This window comes from Sitophilus oryzae, unplaced genomic scaffold (assembly GCF_002938485.1).
Source record: "Sitophilus oryzae breed Bouriz unplaced genomic scaffold, Soryzae_2.0 scaffold_802_pilon_pilon, whole genome shotgun sequence".
In the NCBI taxonomy this organism is placed as follows: domain Eukaryota; kingdom Metazoa; phylum Arthropoda; class Insecta; order Coleoptera; family Curculionidae; genus Sitophilus; species Sitophilus oryzae.
Window position 1 is genome coordinate 513,945 of NW_022147420.1, and position 22,506 is coordinate 536,450.

A 22,506-nucleotide genomic window follows, 5' to 3' on the forward strand; every position below is an offset into this window, starting at 1 on the left:
TAAATCGCTTAATTTGAAATAGATTTAAAGCGACGCGACATTGAGAACATTACTGATACGTATGAATGAAACTTTAATAGATTTGGCTTCTGTTACTACTCGTGTGTGGTACTGAATTAAAATAAAAAAAGTTGGACGATCACAAAGTTGCACCTGCCCGTCTGGGTCCAAAATTAGGTTAAATGTTAAATATCTCTAAACTACATTTTAATAGTGGTGCATTACTAGTTTTTGGCAGATATACGTTAATTATTAGTTTTGCGAACTTGGCAACAGTACTTTACTATAGAGGATATAAATATCTGTATGTAAAGGTAAACAAAGTTTTCTTGCAGCTTTTAGTAAAAATTACTAAGTTCGGCGTCATTTAGATTTTTATAATAATTAAAAATACTTTCATATCTATTGTTCAATTTATTAAGAGTGTTACTTACGGCTTCCATCGTATGGTTTGATATTATCCATTTTGGATTTGAATAATTCCCAGTTAAGCCTTGGTTCGGTCATTTTTTTAGATGGTATAGAAGAAGCGATTTGGTTGATTTTGAACCACTCGTTAGATTTTGAAGATTTTTTTTAAATTGTAAATTAATTCCTTCTTAACGGATGCTACGTCAGAAATGTTTATTCCGAATTTATTTTGAGCATATACAGGGCACAACGCAATAAGACGAAGTTTTTTGCCCGAACTTTGTAACACCCTGTAGGGTGCAGCAGCTGTAGTAGCTATTGCTAAATCAAATCACATTGTAGCCTTATCTTTTGTGAGCATTTTGTTTTTTTAATCACGAAATTTTCTCTGTTTGTATTGGAGATACGCTGCTTTAAAACGAACATCTGGGAAAAATGCTTCGCAGGCAAAAACGCGATTCATCCGTGAAAAGGACTTTAGTCCATTGCTCAATATCCCAATTCACATGTAAACGCGCAAACTGAAGACGTACTCGACGATGTCTTGGAAGTAGCTGGGGTCCTGTGGCAGGCCTCCTTGCAGAAAAGCTGTTTTTTAGTCTTCGACGGATTGTTCTCTCACTGACTTGAGTTCTACGCACGGCTTGTAGCAGATGTTGAATCTGAAACGCTGTAATTCTACGACTTCGTAAAGTATTCAGGACAATAAAACGGTCGTCAATTGCATTTGTCTCCCGTTTTCCTCTGGAGCCCACTCGACTGGTGAAATTTCCTGTTTCCATATACCGATTCCAGGCACCCTGGACTGTTGTTCGAGGTATACCCAGGGTATCGGACACATAACCTTGACTTCGGCCATCCTCAATTAAAGCCACAATACGAGCAACATCCGTCACAGAAAATGGAATTTTTTAATTTGACAACCGTTGCCTTGATTACACTTATTTACACATAAAACTTTCTGCCTGCGAAGCATTTTTCCGAGACGTTCGTTTTAAAGCAGCGTATCTTCAATACAAACAGAAATAATGTCGTGATTAAAAAAACAAAATACTCACAAAAGATGAGGCTAAAAAAAATGATGAGGAAATGAAAAGATGAGGAATGTGATTTGATTTAGCAATAGCTACTACAGCTGCTGCACCCTACCGCGTGTTACAAAGTTCAGGCAAAAAACTTTGTTTTATTGTTGTGCCGTTGTGCCCTGTATATGCTCAAAATAAATTCGGAATAAAAATTTCTGACGTGGCATCCGTTAAGAAGGAATTAATTTACAATTTAAAAAAAAATCATCAAAATCTAATGAGTGGTTCGCGAGAAATCCAACTTTGAAATTGGGACTAGTTTTTATTGGCCGGTTTTTTGCCGGTGAGTTTATTATTAACACAGAATATAACAAAAAAATTTCGCTGGTTTTCGTTTGTCCAATACGAAGGAATCTACAAGTGGTCCGAAATTTCGGAGGGGGGGGTACCGGGTCTCCGTTTTGGCGGACGCGTGTCCCGCTTTCGTAATGCCCCCAGGGTATACCGGGCCGACGAGACGGCGCCTCACTTGTCGGACGTGACCGGGGAGAGGTAGTACCAACCTCTGCTGGTACCATGTAAATAATAACAATTTCACGTATCCACAGGGACTATAAGCGTCAGAAATTCGATGATGTCACAAGCATACGGTTTTACACGTCTTTTTCAAAATATTTTGAACCTGTTCTAAAGTATTTTTCAAACGGAAGTTTTAAGAAGTAATGTATTTTTTTTCAAACGTCACACAGTGGGGTATTTGACACTGATAGTTGATCGAAATTTTTTTATGTAGACCTTATATAAATTATTGCTATTTTCAATGAAAGAGGAAATAATATGAACAAAATAAAGGATAATTCGTCGATTACAAAAAAAGAAAGAAAAATCACTCTTCCAGTGTTTCCACGGTTAGTGCCAGTAGTAATATCGCAACTACTACTACTAATGCTACGACTGATCCGCGAGCAATGCCCATACCATTAAAGTCGCTACTAATGCCAAATTGTGCTATACTGCTAATGGCACTAATGCGATCGCTTTGTACACAACAATGCCATCGCGGTTTACACCTCGCATTAGTATATCACTGATTGGCAAGTTAGAGGAAACCAAGAATGTTTTTCTCATTTTATCAGCAAAATCGCATAAAGTCGCAGTATTTTATTTTACTGTATGATAGCCCAATGTTTACTAAGTAAAACGTATATAGACAATATGCTGAATTCTTCGAAATGCGCAACTAAATCTCTAAGTATAATAAAAATGTCACAAATTTAATCAAATTTTCTGAACGCCTAACTTTTAGTTGCAAAAAAATCGTTAGTATAGAGAATATCAAAATAAATAATACGTTTTTGTAGAATACATACCTGCAGCTTGCTGAGCCATTTTCAATCAAAACAATAATATCAACGTAAAAAGAGCACAAGAACAACAACAATTTATAATTTTAAACATAAAATTTAGCCATTTACCTCTTATCTGTGAGAAGTAACAACTTTGACGTTTCGTTGAAACAAATGAATGCAACTAAACACACCCATAGCAACGCCATTCATGGCAGAGATGATTTAACTTATCATTTTTATCTTTTTTTGGGAAATCTTAAATACATTTGCTTTTTCGAATTTCGATCACCTTTTTCATGCTAATACCCCACCGTGCGTCACAAAAGTATTAATTTTTGCGACGTGATTGACAATATAAAAAAATCATTTTAACGCCTAGGCATAAAAATAAAGCACTTTTACGCACTTTTTTTAAAAGAGAAAAAAAACACATTTATTTTGCACTGTAATTGCACTTGTAAAACATTTATTTTGCACTAAATTGGAAAATATGTTATGAGTGACCTTCTCATTTCCATTTTTCATACTTAGAGTATGTATATTCATACTTCTGTTTCGATCTTGTTGGAAGCAATCCAGAAATGGCTCTGAATGCCTCTTCTTCAATGTCAGAGGGAATACTTTCCGAATCGCTCATTTTTTAAACTAGTGACATCAATATTATTTACTGTCATATTGACATTGCCATGCATGGTGTTATTTGAACAAAGGTATTAAGGTAATTGATTTTTAGGATAGGTATATAGTTAAGTACAATAATTTTTAAAATTCATTGTGAGTTTTTATAGTTAGACGTAGATAAAATATTGTACAATAGGGAGAAACAAGACAAAAAAAAATCTTATAAATAATAAAAATGTTGGAGCTGTGTTCCATCTAAGGAAATAATGATTTATAGTATGAAAACGGTGTAAGTATTAAATAAATCCCTGTGATAAAAATGAATTGGAATAACAGAACATGATTCCTACAATATTAACCTAATATAAGATAAAAATGTTTTTCTTTAATGAAAAAGAAATATTAATGCTATATTTAATTAAAAAAAAACTTAAGATACTCTAAATTTACTCTAGGACAACAAAATGCATAGATCGTAACTACTCTGATTCAGAAGAATCATTGCTGACAGAATCTTCCAAATTTATAGTATCCAAATCACAGGCAGATGAAATATCCTCACATATAAGATATTTCTGTACATCATTTTCTAATATGTTACTTTTTCGCGTTGTTACTGTTCTTTTTGTTGGTATGAGGGGTTCGGATGTTAATAGTTACCTCTTTAATAGACCATATCCATATATTATTTTTTCGTTTTCTTGGGTATGAGGTTTTATAATAAATTGAAAGATGGAAACTTTTTTTATGTCACGTTTCGCTCCAACATAGTGGGCTTTTTCAGGCACAAGTGGCTGTCTCATTGGACTGGAAGGTTCATCAATATCTAATAAAGAACACATTTTTTTAAATACAAATAATTTTGAATTCTTGTTCTTATGATCAAGCCAAGTATTAACCAGATCGGCATTGCTTATCAATTTTACTCCATCTGAAAAGTATTATAAAATAAAGTTCGTCGCAAGCAGACGCAGGTGAACTATACAAAAATTAAAAGTGAATGAATATGACAACAAAAATATTCAATAAATACGATATGTTTTTATATGTTTTTTTTTAATGCCTTTTTGAAGTTTGAAAACGTAAAATTTTTATACCCATTTAAGAATCATCTTAAAAAATAAATAAAAACTAAATAATCACGAACTTGTTTAGAAATAAATTTAAAGTACAGACCTTGTTTAACAATAGCCATAGTGGCTTTCAATTAAGTAGGTACGTACCGTTTAACTCCATATACAGAACTACTATGACTGTTATTTTTCTCACTGATATAAGATAATGATCGCAAAATTTATTTTTAGTAAAAATATTTGCTAACAAAAAACGCTGTTTATGAAAAATAATATAGAGGATGGTTGAACATCGCTATAAGTATAAAATTACATATTCAGATATTAGTAAAAAAAATTTTTTCGATTTTTGTCCATGGGACGAAGCACTGTGCATCGTATCAACGTATAACGAGAGGAATCTCCCCACGAGAGATGGCACATGTTTTGTGAGACACCCTGTATAAGTATTTGCTATTTTTACTAAGACCCAATTTTATAACTTCCAATTTCATACCTCCAGTCAACCTTAAGGTAAAATTTAAGATCTAAAAAAATCAAAGATTTTCCTCCATTTAGGTAAGAATAATTTTCGGATTGTCACGGACTTTTTAACTCCTCAATATACACCTTAGTGAACACCTCAGTGTATTAAAGTTAAAAAACAATGGCGAATGCAGATTCTGAGGAATCTCCCCACTGTAGATGGCACATGTTTTTTGAAACACACCCACAATAAGATAAACATTGGTACATATGACTCCGAACTCCTGAAATGTAAAATGGATAAAACATCACAGGAGATTCGATATTAATAGGTTTTCTAGAAATAAATCATAACGGTGCGACCCAAAAAACCGGCCGATTGCACTATTTCTAGAAGGCGCAGTTAATTTTCGAGGCTTATTTTCAACCGGACCGGAAGTGACACGTCCAGTCTATTTAGAACTGCATTATTTCATAAAGGATTACCTAAATGCACGGAAATTTTGCACGGAAAACTCGAGCCAGACGAAATATTATACTTTGGCAATTAAAATGTAGCTACACCGTCTCGTCTCCCCAGCCAAAGGCTCATTTACATTTGTCACTTGTAATGGAGGAATCATCGGAAGTGATGTCTAAATTACCCCTAGGGGAGACTGAGGAGAGTTGAAACAATTTTGACGTTTTGCTTCATAGACAAAATACTATAAACACCGATCTATTGAAATTAGTATCCACTGAAAATACATTTTCTTGCACTTGCACTTTTGAGAAACACAAAGAGAGAGTTAATGTGAATTCTTGTAACAAAAAGTCGACTTAAACATCACAAGTCATTTTGTTTCAACACCCCTCATACCGAGGTAAGTTGAACAGGAGTCGAGGTGAGTTGAAACAAGGATTATAAAGTAGATTCTTTATTTCTTTATTCTTTATTAATTTTTGAATCTGTTTGCTTAATCCGCAAGGACATATCTGCTATTCCCGAAAGGCCATCTCATAACTATCCACTTAGGAATGCGGAGCACGATCTTTATCTGCCAACCCCGAGCTCAGAACTAGTTAAAGGCTCAATACTGTACAATGCCAAAAAAATGTACAATCATCTGCCTTTGAATATCAAGTCGCTTTCATTCTTTCCCGCATTTCGCAAAGCTCTGAAATCATTCTTACTGCAGAGAGCCCTATATGCGGTAAACGACTTTTTTGTTGATGTTTAATCATGAACAATTTTGAATTTTAAAATTTTGATCATCTCACACACTGATCAAAGGTCAAGTATTTAATATTTTATAACTCTTAAAATTATATCTATTTACTGCTTACTGTTCTGCAATTGTCCGTATATGTTCTGTTTGTAATTTTAATGACTAAATTTTTTTTGAATTGTATGATTTGTATTGTATATTTTTTTTTGCGCTTTTGTTTGTTTTGTGAGTGCTTTGTCGATGAAGCTGTTTTGGCTTTTTGCATATTAAAGCGTTGTTTGTTGTTGTAGAAACAACCATATAATTTAAAGATATTTATTGAAACACAAGTTTCAAAAGTAGAACACAATTTTTTTTAATAATATTTTGTACTGAATTGAGCATTTAGTATTCAACTATTAATTACTTACTGTAAACCTTACAATAATTGTAAACCTTAAACAAATGATAATGTATTATTTAAAAGTATAAACTTACACTTTAAAACAAATAAAACAAAAGGATTAGTACGACATGATATCATCATTAGCTTATAAAAATCACTAATGTTTACGAAAAGTAAAAGAGAAAATGTAATCAATATGAAAATACAAAAAAAAATATTCTAATAAGCAATTGTGACAAACATATGAATGTTCGCAACAAGTTTCAGCTTTATGAGCCCAACTTTTGCATTCCAGACATTGGATCCATTTTTGTTTGGCATTACTATTTGAATAGGCTTCAAAATAACAAATGCAATAGTAGTCCTCCTTTTCTTCATCTTCACTGTCTTTTTTTCCAATAATCTTGGTCTTTTTAGTTTTAGTTTCTAGTTTGGATAGTTTAAGTTTTTTTGGAGCTTCGAAATTGAGACATTTATCAGGTATTATCTTAGAGTTATTATCAGGGTTTTCGGTATTATTGGACATGTACTCAATTTCAAAGCAGATTTCATTCGTTTTATACTAGTAGTAGTCACAGTTTTTTTACGGATATAGTCACAGAGTACCTTTTCCTCTTAAGATGAAAAACAGTCTTTTCTGGATAACCACCTGATGGAGGAGTCCTAGTTATATTAGATTCATAAGTCTTCTTTTTTTTAATATACCAGTATGGTTGAGGTTGTAACTCGAAGGCGCATCATGGAGACTTTTATGTCACAATATATATATTACTTGTTCTGTAGCGAGGTAATAATTTCCAGGTTCGCCATACATCTGTCGTTAAATAAACAAATAATCCACAACATATATGCAAATGAGTGATACAAAACTTCAACGAGGTGAATTGGAACAGCCTGTTTCAAATCTCCTCAGTAAAAAAAATCGTCACAATTTCTGTTCAACTAAAAATCAAGAAGTAAAACACATAGAAATGCTCTGTAACCTTGCTATGAAGCGAATCGTTAGTTGATAAGCTTTCAAAACGTATATCAACGCACTCGAATACACATCCTAGCATTATCCAGAAAATACGCTTTAAAAACAAAGGTCTAATACTTTTGACGATTTTTGCTGCGTAGAACCTAAAACGACATAAGTGCGCATTCGGGGTCTTGGACGAGTATTGTGGGGCGTTCCGTTGTGTTTGTTATTTATATTAATAATCTATAAGCGATACCTATTAAAGTTTTAGTTAAGTAATCGAGAGCGCCATATTAAAATTCATTGTTGTCAACCATGGACATATTCGGCGCCGGGCTGACTAACTGGAATTTAAATTTCGCGCTATATAGGTGGGTCATTAGAATACAAATATGTATTTTATTAAGAATTCACCATAACTACTGCCAATTACCTATGTCCATACCAAAACATTTAAATCATTCACCCACATACCTACATATATTTCAGTTATGTGGCCGTTTCTATGTGAGCGTACATATTATTTTACTAAGCGTATTGGAAACAATTTTAACGTGCGTTAGGTCGTTTTAAATTCGCGACTTTACGATCAAAACAGGCGCATAAATCGTGAACGATAATGCGGAGCAGTACGCGGCGCGTACCGTATGCAGATGGAGTTGTGAGAGAGGCTAAAAATAAGCCGGCGAACCCAACGGTGCATTTCGTGTGTTAGGGATGGGCACTAATATCGATTTGTTAAAAAATTGGGGCACAGCTTACTCATAGACAGCTAGTCAACTCGCGACGATTTAAGGCGCATTCTCACGACTCGTCTACTTGACAAGTACACCAATATTTCGTACTTGGCAAGTATCCCCACCAGTCCCCACTTTGTAAACAACATCGACAAGTGTGGCGCTCACACGACGTCTTCATTTCAAGAAGTACGCCAGCACAAACGTTGTTTAAATCCTTGACAAGTAAACAGTATAGTCGCATCTATAGATACCGGTCGTCCCGAAATTGTCGTTGCTAGTGATTCTTTTTTCTTTTTAAGTTCTTTTACTGTACACTGCAATACGATTTCTATGTTCTTTATATGTTTGGTCATCCATATGAAGGGCTCATTTTCGTATAAATCCATAAATTTCAAAACAGCATCATTTGAAGACTACACGGGAAAACCAGCTTTGTTCATTTTAATTGGAGCCGAGAAAAATGCAATTTAGTGCTTTTAAAGAAATGTTATTTTCGGTTGAATAGTTAGAAAGATATATATTACTACCAACTCTGAATTATTAATATTGTCAATTATCGCATATTCTGAGATACCGAAACAAAAAAATGTCAAAATGCAAAACAAAACAGGGGAAAACCAGGGATGTCCAATTAAAGGTTGTATAAAACTCAAATCTAAACTATTATTTTTTTGTTGTAGGAAGAAAATTAATATTTAAGTAGGTTTTTATTACAATACATAGGTACATAAATTTATAACATATAATACTAATTGCAAGATGCAGGTTTGTCGCTCATGCGTATGTACATCTCTGGTTTTTGCCATTTACGCGTGGACTACTCTGGTTTTTCCTTTGTACGGAAAAATATCCAAGCTGTAATATCTCTGGGACTAAGCGTATTATTGCTTTCTTTTTTCTCGGAAGACGTTAACGTTTGTCTATAAAGTTGTATCGCTATCTTAATTTCTATTAAAATGTGACATATCTGGTTTTTCCCGTGTAGTTTTCATTTGTCCACTCCATTTATTGCTGTGAGAACGATTTAGGTATGTCGCCAATATTGAAGTTATAATGTAAATTGGATATTATATAATCTATTAGTGTTTTAACGTTTTAAATTATCCGCAATTAACTCGAAAAACACTACAATCCGGAAATAAACCGGACATACTCTATAACAGTACAATTATTTGCGCAGTCGTTTTTTTGCGCCTCAGCAAGTATAGACAAGGCTGGCCAAGTACAGGGTGGGTCAAATTCGACGCTTTTAAATGGAAACACCCTTTTCTATAGGAGATAGACGAAAACTAATATCGGTGTCTGGAGCTCAATTTTCATCAAAAACATGATGGTGAAAACCGCACATCAATATCTGTTACCGTTTCGGAGTTACGGGGTGTTTTTCAAAAATGTGTATTTTTAACAAATCGCTGTAACTTTTTTGCTATGGAAAATTTTGTATTTCTATAAAAATATTTCCAAAGCACCTTTTTACGTAGAATTTAATGGTTTAAGTATAATTTTTTTAAAATTAATAATTTAAGAGTTATCAACAGAAAAAATTGATTTTTTATTTGGGACACCTTCTATATTTTTAATTAACTGAAAAGAATTTAAAATTACCTTTCCAAAAATATAGCACACTTGATATGTTGTTACAATCCCCTTCGAAATACAGAATTTTTAAAAGTTCGCCACTTTTAACTAGTAGGCTTTGGATCCCTTAATGGAACTCGAAAACATATTTTTCCAGCAAGACGACGCACCGCCTCTGAACGCTGAAGTTATCAGCAAATTTTTGCAACCAATTTCAAGAATAATTGAATAGCTAACCAAGATCCCAGCCGTTGGCCTTCGAGGCCGCCTGACTTAGTGCCCATGGATCTAATCCTATGGATATATTTGCGGAAGAATAAAGATTCCCTATTCTTCCGTATAATCTAGACAAAAATTAGAAATACTTAGCAGTTATGAGAGGGTATCTTTTACCCCCACTGACTTAATGAATTCCGCGAGAAATGTTCAAAAACTGCCCCATCTGTCCATAACAGAAGACGGTTGATATGTTGAACACCTGTAGCAAAATCTCATGTCTTGGTTTGCTATTTATTTTTATTGTTATTAGATATAGTTTAAATGTGTTGATGTTGGTTAAATATATTTTAAATTGTTATAAAATTTTGCATCTCTCATAGCAAATATTATTTTTGTTTTAATTGATGCTCACAGCTAGACTTATTTTGCATTACAGCCGGTGCCGTTCAAAGCCTACTTATTTAAAGTGGGCGAATTTTTATATACTGTATATCTCGATGAGGAATCGAGCAAAATATCATGTGTTATATTTTTAGAAAGGTAATTTTAAATTCTTTTCAATAAATTAAAAATATACAGCGTGTCCCATATAAAAAATCAAATTTTCTGTTGATAATTCTTAAATTATTAATTTTAAAAAAATTATACTTAAACCATTAAATTCTACGTAAAAAAGTGCTTTGGAAATGTTTTCATGAAAATACAAAATTTTCCATAGCAAAAAAGTTACAGCCATTTGTTAAAAATGTATATTTTTGAAAAACACTCCGTAACTCCGAAATGGTAACAGATATCGATATGCGGTTTTCACCATCATTTTTTTGACAAAAATTGAGCTCCAGGCACCGATATTAGTTTTTGTTTATCTCCTATAGAAAAGGGTGTTTCCATTTAAAAGCGTCTAATTTGACCCACCCTGTACACTTGGTAAGTGTATGAATAATTATAGTGATCCTTTGACCTTTGACTCGGGCAATATTTACCGACAGAGAGTGGAGACGCGACGAGTGACCAAGAAAACCGTTCTCAGGATCTGGCGAGTATATTCCAATAAGAAATGTTTGTACACGTTGGTATACGAAAGTTGGTACGTCGTTAAGATACCATTTTATCGTCTTGTATAAAAAATAACTATTAAATTACAGAATACTTAAAAAACGTAAAAGCGGTACAGGCCTTATTCAGTCAGGCTGCTATGCTGTATTGAAACTTTCGGGTGAGAACCCTTAAGATATCGATAGTATCGTTGCTCATTCCTACTTGCCTCTGACCGTTGTTTACATTTTTTCGGAGGTCTTGGACCAGAGACGAAAAGAAAGACATCCGTGGGCATGGCGGCGATGGTGAATTCGACATGGACAGCGTTGATTTTAAATTAACTTTATTAACAAGTTTCTGATCATGCTCAGACTGTATTTCGTTGGTAGAATACGAATCCAAGCCAAATGTTCAACAAAATTTATTTCATCGGAGTCACCTTCTTTAAAACAAACACCCACTTAAAACAGTAATATAAAAATGCATTTAAAATTTGTGTGCATAAACGTTTTACAACGATTACAGTTATTATTGGTGAAAGTTTCCATAACAACTAATTTAAATATTTATGTCATATAATTATTTTTCTAATAGAGAATCATAGATAAATGCAACAAGTTTAGATTGGAAAGCCCGTAAAAATTTTAGGTCGCGAAATTATTTTGGGTCGCGACCGTTATACGCGATCTGGCGCTGCTATAGCGGTCGCTAAGAACAACGGCAAACAAAAACAGAAATAATTTTCTCTTGTCAAAGTCAGAATCTTCAAAAATCATAATAATCTTTCAAAATCTAAACCGCTCTCATTAAAGAAATTCCGAAAAGTGTTTATAGCGTCCATTTTCAAAGTAATATTGCTATCTTGTGAGTTTAATTCAAGTTTTATTTACTCCAACCGGTGATAATTGTGAAAAAGCGGCATTAAAGACTTAAAAGCTGTGCTGTGAACTGTGAACTGCAAAACCATCGTGGATCGTGGCATAACGTCGGTTTCCAATGTTTCATAGGTATTTCATACATGCGTCCTTATATAAAATAAAAGTTTCTTGTATGCAACACATTGTATTTTATGTATAAAATTAAACGAAAATAATAATAAATTTGAATAAACAATATTTGGCGATATAATTCCGGAAAAAGCCGAACCGCTCCGAAATTTTTAAAAGTTTTGGGTCGCGACCGTTGCAAGATAAGCGCCAAATAGTGTTTACATTGTCCTTATGGGCACTTTCCAATCTAAACTTGTTTCATTTATCTATGTAGAGAATATTTTACTCATGTACAAAAAATCCCATATGAAGCGGGTAATTTTCACTAGTAATACCACTAGAGGTCAAATTATTTCCGGAAATTTTTTCGAGCTCATGAATATTTTGAAAATTATCCCGAGTCGAAGACGATTTAATTTGACCTCGTGTGGTGTTCGGTAAGAAAATTCCACACCAAATTGTGTTTGAAAATCAAATAATTAAAATGTATTTTTGGATTTTTGGTCGAATTGATTATTTAGCATAGATAAATGCAACAAGTTTAGATTGGAAAACCCGTAAAAATTTTGTGTCGCGAAATTATTTTGGGTTGCGATCGTTATACGCGATCTGGCGCTGCTATAGCGGTCGAACCAGGGGGGTGACAGTGAAATAGGAAAATTGGAAACAGTCATTAGTGTCATTCCTGTCATTCTCCTCACGACAAGTATGGCCGCCTAGACAAGGACAGCATTGTTTTTGTCTAACTATTATCTAACTTCACAGTTTAGAATTGACAGATTTCAGTTTCAGAGACAACTTCAGATATGTTCTAGAACAAATTCGAAAATATTCGACGCCATTTTAATTCATTCCGTTTAGTTTCGTTTTGGAAGTTCAATTTAATATTTCGGCTGAAATTTTTAAATATAAAGGTAATAAAGTATATAAAATATATATTACATGAAGAATCCTGGAGAAAATGACGTTTCTGCAGTAGTAGGTATGTCCCATGTATATGAAAAATAGGTAGTAAATAAACACTGTTTTTACATTTTTTAGATGCAAGAAAATGGTGTTATAATCTCTTTTGATCGGCGATTTTTTTGAAAATGCAAACAATTTACAGCAAGGTAAGATCATTTTTTAACTATAGCCAACATTAGTTATCTCCAATATGTGCGATTTATTGTCAATAATGCAATAAATCTGACTGATAATCTGATTCCATTATCCGACTAAAAGTCTCTTTTTGCATCTTTTTGATTTATAAGCCAGGTTCTTTGGGAATAATGGACGCTTTTTTTAAACAGTATATTTATATTTTATACCTATTGATATTTTTACATTGTTAATTTTAGTATAAAAAAATTGTTTTTAGGTTTTTGTATAAGGCTCCCGTTTTCATGTTCCTGTGTCGGTTTTCTGTCCTTGGAGTTTGCGAATGTGTGTGTTTATTTACAAATTACTGTAAGTCATGCTTATACCTTAACTAATTTACGTTAAAAGTGCATATAATTAACTAATTGGTATTGAAACAATACAATACTCTATATTTTTATATTTATTTAGTCACGTTGTTCCATATTTCAAATAAATATATGTGAATAAATTATTTTTGGTTTTATTTATGAAAAGAAAAATACAAAATACATTTGAACTGAAAGAGGGCCCGCCATTGAATAAACGGAAACGGAAATGAAAATTAAGCCATCATGTCCTTATCATGTCAACCTGTCAATTGGAAAGTTAGTTCTCCAGACGACAACGAAGGCTTTCGGTGGCGTATCGTGTTTCCACGATTTAACACAGAGTTGACACTTCTTTCTAGTTAATTATTTTATGGGTCGAACGACAAACAAAAACAGAAATAATTTTCTCTTGTCAAAGTCAGAATCTTCAAAAATCATAATAATCTTTCAAAATCTAAATCGCTCTCATTAAAGAAATTCCGAAAAGTGTTTATAGCGTCCATTTTCAAAGTAATAATTGCTATCTTGTGAGTTTAATTCAAGTTTTATTTACTCCAACCGGTGATAATTGTGAAAAAGTGGCATTAAAAACTTAAAAAGCTGTGCTGTGAACTGTGAACTGCAAAAACCATCGTGGATCGTGGCATAACGTCGCGTCGGTTTCCAATGTTTCATAGGTATTTCATACATGCGTCCTTATATCAAATAAAGTTTCTTGTATGCAACACACTATCTTTTATTTATAAAATTAAACGAAAATAATAATAAATTTGAATAAACAATATTTGGCGATATAATTCCGGAAAAAGCCGAACCGCTCCGAAATTTTCAAAAGTTTTGGGTCGCGACCGTTGCAAGAATAGCGCCAAATAGTGTTTACATTGTCCTTATAGGCAGTTTCCAATCTAAACTTGTTTCATTTATCTATGTTATTTAGTTACTATGATAACTAACTGACACCCAAACCAGGGGCCGGAAAGTAAAATAGCAAAAGCGGTTCCACCGTTTCCACGGAAATTTCAAATACAATAGTTCCAGCCTCGGGCGCTAGGTGGTAGTGCAATTAATTTTTAGGTTAAGAAGTTGCTACTAGTTATTGCCAGATGGCGTTCAATCAGATTTTTTTGTAGTTTCCATAGTTTCCAACGGCCATTGTCAAATTCTCAAAAAATATTGTCGTTGTCATAGCGCCAAACATAAAATTATCAAAAATGATTAGCAAAACGTTTTTCAAACTATAATTTGTTATATGTGTTTTTATTAGACAATTCCTTTTGTATGTGGCCCTAAAAATATAATGTAAGTCTTTTATTTTTGCCGTCATTTAAGTACCTATTTATATTTACTCCATTTACAAAACTTTGGGCGTATTACGTTGGTCTTGTTTTATTATCAAAATAATTAATTATTATTAATTATTCAAATAATAAATATTATTTACACATGTTTGGCTTTAATTTTATTTAATAATTGTATAAATTATACTGTTAAATCTTATTTTTTACACATCACAACGATACTTGTTATTAGTATTGTTGAATTTGTGTAAAATAATTAAATTTGATTATTAAATCTTATTTTTTACACAATTTCAACAATACTAATAACAAGTATAGTTTTGGTGTGTAAAAAATCAGATTTAACAGTATAATTTAGACAATTATTAAATAAAATTAAAGCCAAACATTTGTAAATATTATTTATTATTTAAAGTTTTTATTTATGTATTAAATTTTTAAACATCGTTTATTATAATAAAACAAGACCAACGTAATACGCCCAAAGTTTTGTAAATGGAGTAAATATAAATAGATACTTAAATCACGAAAATAAAAGACTTACATTATATTTTTAGGGCCACAAACAGAAGAAATTGTCTAATTAAAACACATATAACAAATAATAGTTTGAAAAACGTTTTTATAATCATATGATAATCATTTGATAATATTATGATTGGCGCTATGACAACGACAATATTTTTTGAAAATTTGACAATAGTATGACAATGGCCGTTGGAAACTATGGAAACTACAAAAAAAATCTGATTTAACGCCATCTGGCAATAACTCGTAGCAACTTCTTAACCTAAAAATTAATTGCACTACCACCTAGCGCCTGAGGTTGGAACTATTTTATTTGAAATTTCCGTGGAAACGGTGGAACCGCTTTTGCTATTTCACTTTCCCGCCCCTGCTAAAAACTATTTCGGTTTTGAAGCTGTCAAGCGGCACGGCTTAAAAAAAATGTTTCGCTTCGATTATGAAAGCAAAGAAAATATTCGCCAGGAGATTTAAGCAATTGACACCCGCCAATACTAGGAAATCGAAGTCAAGCGTATGGAAGCAGTATACAAACTGTCAACTCAGCTTTGTAATTGAAATGTATCAAAATTATCATGTAAACAAATAAAAACCAGACTCTCAAAAAGATATTCTGTCATTATAAATGTCAAAAAATTTCCAGTATAATTCGCTGTTGGGTACCCACAAGAAAAAAAATTTCACTAAAATTTATCCGTTGCCATGGTGATTTGTCAAAAAACACGTTTTGATTGGTTAAAAATTTCAGGTGTGGAATTTTCGGCGAAAATTGCCAGCTAAAATCGAAAATTACCCGGCGAAAATTTCCCGCAGAATGTCTAAGTGACAATGACACATTTGTCACTTAGACGTAAATTATTTTTAATAGGTATTCTAAAAATGTCTCGATTTGGAAACGATTATTTAAGTGCAATTGAAGAAAAAGTTGCCGAAAGTAAGCCGAAAAACACTATTAATCACCAGTATGTATGGAAACAGTTTATGGACTTTACAAAAGATAGAAACTACATTTTGGATGCGAACATCTCAATCTCGGCGCTGGCCAATATTTTGACCGATTGGGCATTTAAGATGAAAAGGAAAAACGGCCAAGACTATAAGGATTTTACGGTAAAAACTATTTGGGTATAGTTGCATATACGGTTTTCGGCTATTTTTGTATTATAAGGAAAACATTTTATATACTCACATTCTATTGACCTTAGAGATTGTAAATATGCTGGGGGAGAAGAGAAATTGTGTTTCTTTGAGTATTTTTTCAACCAAACAAACTTACGGGACCGGGGAGCGAATAGGGGTGCTGGGCGGGATAAAAGCGTACAAACTGGGTAAAACATGACATACAAATATAGAAAAATCGCATTTTCCATTTAAAAAAAATCGGTAAAAAAACTTTTAAGTTAAACGGTTTTATCTTATGTGCACTGAAAACTAGAAAATAATAATAACAATTAGGTATTTTGAACTTCTAGTTCAGAAATATTTTGTAATTAACTATTGCTGTAATACTTTCTTCTATACTAAGTGTGGATTGCATCGACTTACTATAATCGTAACTAGAGATTTTGATAATCAATAACCAGCCGTGGCGGCTTCACCAGCGAACGCCGAGCTCATGATCTACCAAAGTATAAAGATATGCTTTGCCATAGGTAGGATTTCAGAGGGGCCCCACGTTTTTATTTTAGTCTAATATGCCTAAAAGCTATTTTGCCTAGTACTAAAATATTTCTGAACTAGAAGTTCAAAATACCTAATTGTTATTATTATTTTCTAGTTTTCAGTGCACATAAGATAAAACCGTTTAACTAAAAAGTTTTTTACCGATTTTTTTTTTCTAGTTTTTAGTATTTAACGGAAATGCCTACCGAATATTCCTCATTCTATTTAATTCATTTAGTGCATCATTATTACATGGTTTTTTACCTGATAATTTATTTTTGTTTGTTTTTTTTTTATTTATTGTTTCCATGTTGTTCCCATGAGTAATGGACATTTTAACGGTCGACCCCCCCCCAGAGGTCCAGTAGAGGGGCAAGGCTATAATATACAACAAGAGGCACCCAATCTTGAGGGGAAAACGCTTGCGACATTACATTTTTAGCCACCCTAATGCGATACAGTCCTCAGCACGTTTTAACCTATTACCTTAACTTGAGTGGTAAACCTACCGCTAACTACGTAGGTACATCTAATCACCTTTTTTTTATCTGTCCTTCTAACGTCACACAATCTTGGACACAACTGTTCTGGACACGACTACTCATGCCCTCACCTAATACGCCATTTTGTAACGACGTCCATCTTGGATTTTAAATTTTGTCATAATCACAGTATTCTACTAGTGTAGCCCTTTCATTTGATACCCATATTGAGGGAGTTGTGGAAAAATATGAAATCCGCCATTTTGTACCGGCGGCCATCTTAGATTTACAATGTTATTGATATTACTATATTGTATTGTCATCGGAACTAAAGGTGTGTACCAAATTTCAGATCAATCTGACAACAGGAAGGTACTTAAATTTCAATTTCTAATTTTGACCCAAATAAATAAATACCGTACGGGTCGAGCTAAATAAAACCGTTTAAAAATTGAGAAAATATAGATTATGCAAGGAATTTCAAAATATTTTAATTAAATAATAATAAAGCACTAAATAGACAAATTCATTTGACAGTTATCTTTTACCTTGACTGGTGCTCATAAGTAAATACAGGGCCATAAGAAAGGAGAAATATTTAAAAAGAAATCGACGATAACTCGTAAACGAGCTAATCAAAAATATCTAAAGTTATTCTTTTGAATGTGGGTTTTAGTGCTCTTTAATAAACCTAAATAGAATTATTCTCTAAAATAATTAGGAAAGCCAATAATTGACCCCATTAAAATTTACATGGGATTTCCTATGTCCCGCTGGACGATGCAACACCCGGTATAATATTGTAATTGATTATTATATATTCCTTTTTCTTTTGTTCCAGCTGGTACTTGTTGGTCCGCCATGGTGAAAAACAGCAACGGCAAATGTACAGAAATCCTACACGAGCACATATCGAAAGAAGACTGTTGTACTAGTACTGCATCCGTGACGACAGCTTGGTCAGCGGACGAGATGGACTCGAGCTCACTGTTCTTTTGGAGGATGCTGGGTGGTGGAGTTAACTGTCTGCCGTGCAGAAGTAAGCTAAACATATCGTGTGAAGATCAAGTTGGATGTAGAAGATGACAGTTAAAGGAACTCCAATTAATTTTGAAGTTTCTTTAACTTTAAACTAGTTACTAGCTTTTTCCCGCGACTTCGTTCGCGATACACCTCGAATCGTTCATGCATTGATTTAAATTATTGTTTACCTCTTTATGGATAGAGCTAGTTGATATTAGTATGGATAGACCAGGTTACGGATAGAGTCTCCCAAATAGCATTTCACGACTTGCGACCACATGTTTACTAAACACAACGTTGGATTAGTTACAAAAAATAGTTAGCTCTGTACCTTGGGTATTAAAATAAATGTAAACGTTGTTGTAACGTTGAACTAGTACTACAACAAAGTAAAAGCTTCTGCGACGGCGAATAAACGTTGTCTTGTAACCTTTTTTGCTTAAGTGATCTTTAGATGATTCGGACAACGTAGTTACAATGTTGGGCAATAAAGAGTTTTCCGACGTCACTTTCAGGACCTATTCCAATGTTATACAAACGTCGTCTGTTTTACTAATTCCAACGTTGTTTAGATTTCCTTATTCTTACGTTGGTAGGAGGTCGAGCCACTACCTTTTTGCAACTGTATTGAACCATAACCCTAAATCTTAAATTTTCACTTCATTGTTCTGTTCAGTCAGACAGTTCAGTGTTGTTTTTGTTTTTATAAAAAAACTTAATTAAAATGGGACGTAAGGAAGGCACATATAAAACTAAATTTAACCGACATATTACCGATATTTTATCAACTCCCTCGTTTATTTAGAATATAGAGGGCGGCACAAGCTAGACTCTAGGATGACTAAATTAGGCAATCTTGCGACTAGTATACTACCTGTTAAGGCTGAACTGGGACTTTATTAGTCCAGTATGCGACTACTCGAACTACTCCATCTTAATCTCCAAAACAAAAAAGTGAAAGCCGCCATGTTGTTGAATAAGGAAATGTTTCGTTCCTAAAATAGCAATTCCTGCTTTTTGAATACATTAACTTGAAATATTTGACCCTAAACAACACGCGGAAACAATTTTTTTTCGACTGCGAATAAATTATTCTAATTTTACTAAAAAAACATTTCAAGAATTTTTTTAAAACTTCTTTAATTTTAAGGCCCATTAGTATTTTTCAAAGTAGAAACAATACATTTATCAATAATGTTGTTTGAGTTTAACTTTTTTGCCTTGGGTAACGAGTTACTGAGTTGGTTAAAGTGTTTCAATAATTATAATCTTCAAACATCCCCCACACTTAAATACTTTTGTTTTGTTTTCCTTTACTGCCATCTGGCCTATGTCTCTTACTAAATCATAAAAATAATATTTTTACTATAATTATCCCAATTTAGGATAAAAGGCGACTTAGACGCCACATTATTATAGTTTTGTATTTCTATGAATTAGGATTTTAAACAACGTTACAGTTTGTACTAAATTAGGCTGCTAGCCAACGTAGGTATCCAACGTCGTTTCGACCCAAAAATTATTCTCCAAACGAGGAAAAACTCCATTAAAGAGGACCAATTAATATGATTCCAGTATTCGAGGATAGGTTAAAAGGGTTGGCACGAGGTTGTGCCGACGTTACGCCCCGACGTTTGGTCGCGTGACACAACGTTGTCCCGACGCGACGTCCAAATGCTGCTTGGGCTTCCAGGTTCTCTAGTTCTGCTTTATTGTATATTAAAATACTTTTTGTTTGGTTTGCAGATTCGTGTTCGAACGTCGACTGCGACAAGGACAAAGCCTGCGTGATGCGCAAAGGCATCCCCAAGTGTGTGTGCGCACCCACGTGCAAGGACGGCAAGAAGAGGCCCAAGGGCGCGGTGTGCGGCACCGACGGCCGGAGTTACCGCAGCACGTGCCGCCTGAAAAAGAAGTCGTGCAAGCAGAAGCTGCGCGACCTTTCCGTAGCTTATTACGGTTTATGCCAAAGTAAGATTGATCCTATATATGTTTTTTTATACAGTATTTAGAATATTAGTTAGAGGTAATTAAGTACTGTAAAAATTGATCTTGATTACATAATTTGATAAGGTATGATACACAATGCATACAAACTGGTTATGATAGATTTTCAAATTATGTAATGATAATGAATTTTACAATATTTAATTATTTTTGGCTAAAAAAACATGGATAATCATACAAGGTGCTACAAATTATTATTACAAGATACAGAGTGTCCCAAATAAATAAAAAATATCAAAGATGTATTTTTTTAAATAGGACACCCTGTATATTATCATATTTTTAGTTTCTACGATTAAAATAAAGGTAAATTTGATTAAGGTTTACCGCATTTTAATTTTACTGTTTTTGAAATATTTAGGTTTTGGTCAAAATACAGTAATAATTTTAATGCTTCATTTCTCTAGACGTATTTAAATTTTTAAAACCAACTATTGTACTGAAGTATTTGTATATACTAAATTTTGTGTTGCAATAATAAAAATTATACTACCTTACACAGAGTGTCTAAAATTTTATTTTAAATAATTACTAGCTTTAAATGGCAATAACTTGTTTAAATTAAATAGAACACCCAGTATATTTTATGAGAATCAGATGCACAATTTAATTGTCTATCAAATTGTATTATGTATACTATTACTATTATAATATAATATATTATTACTATTAATATACTATTTTTTAACTATCTCTTCAAGTTTGCGTAGAAAATGCATTTTCTTATTAGACCTCGCATCTATCAATATATCTATGGAATATTGACATTTTAGATTATTTTTAAAGATGTAACGACTTTTTAAAGAGTACAGATACTAATATTGTCGATATTGTTCGTTTATTTCATTAAAAATCAAAAAACTGTTTAAATATTTGTTAAAGAGGACCAATTAATATGATTCCAGTATTCAAACTACATTAATTGACTGTTTGCGTAGATTAATAATTGCTCCAAATACTAAAAAACTGAATTTTGTATGTGTTTTTGACAGCGTGGTAAAAAGTAACACCTTTCACACTGCATGAGAGCCATACGAGTAAATAAATTATTCTTTTTTAATAGCAAATGTTAAAATTGCCTTATATCTATCAAAAATAGTAGATAAAATAGTACTTTAACCGCAAGGGTAGATTAAATGATACTTTAACAGCGAGGATAGGTTAAAAACTTTTTGTATTCCTTTTCATAAGTCATTCCGGATTTAAATGGAAGTAGTTTGGATATGGCATTTGTCGCCTCAGCCTGAATAATTGGTAATTTACTTATTTCGTTTTGAGCCATTTCTGGCTCCAATTCAATCAGCAATCGACACGAAAGAGAATTAAAAAATATTGACTCAAAACTGACAACTAAAGAGACAGCTTTATTTATTTGTCAAATTACATAGCCAAAACCCAGCACAATATTTTTTTCAACTCGTAATAAATTCCTTGAAATAATAATTTCTGAATATTTTTTAAAACGTAACTCGCTATGGAAAAAAATATTGTCTTATACACGATATTAAAATGCCATTTTATCGTATAAAAAATAACTATTTTTATCTGCCAAAAGTTTTAACCCCTGGCTCATCTACCGTTCCAGGTTCCTGTGATAGAATAAGTTGTCCCGACGGCAAGACCTGCCTCCTCGACCAGAATCGGACGCCGCACTGCGCGCATTGCCCGCGCAAGCAGCGCTGTGCAGCCGGTCCCAAGCACCGCCCAGTCTGCGCAGCAGATGGACTGACGTACAAGAGCACGTGCCACCTGAGGGAGGTGGCGTGTCGGACGGGAAAGGCGGTACCGGTGGCGTACAAGGGCCCCTGCAAAGGTAGGTAAGCATCCTGCGTAGAAATGTTTTGGAATAATAGAAGATAACTACCTTACTATAATGAAAGAGTCATTTATACGGTCTTTTGTTTACTTTTTTTTATTATGTAGGTCGTTTTCATTAAAACGTTTTGATTGATCTCTACATTATATTGTTTTTGGCGAGCGCTGTGGTTATGAATGT

General features: G+C 33.3%; 1 protein-coding gene across 1 annotated transcript in view; it reads left to right on the forward strand.

The window, feature by feature from the left end:
• LOC115888593 (follistatin) overlaps positions 1-22,506 on the forward strand; it is a 138,029-nt gene that overhangs the window by 89,277 nt on the left and 26,246 nt on the right. The window contains exons 3-5 of the mRNA XM_030908355.1: positions 18,322-18,519; positions 20,250-20,474; positions 22,096-22,323. Of these exons, the coding sequence (XP_030764215.1) occupies positions 18,322-18,519; positions 20,250-20,474; positions 22,096-22,323 (651 nt within the window). The remainder of the gene's footprint in view (positions 1-18,321; positions 18,520-20,249; positions 20,475-22,095; positions 22,324-22,506) is intronic.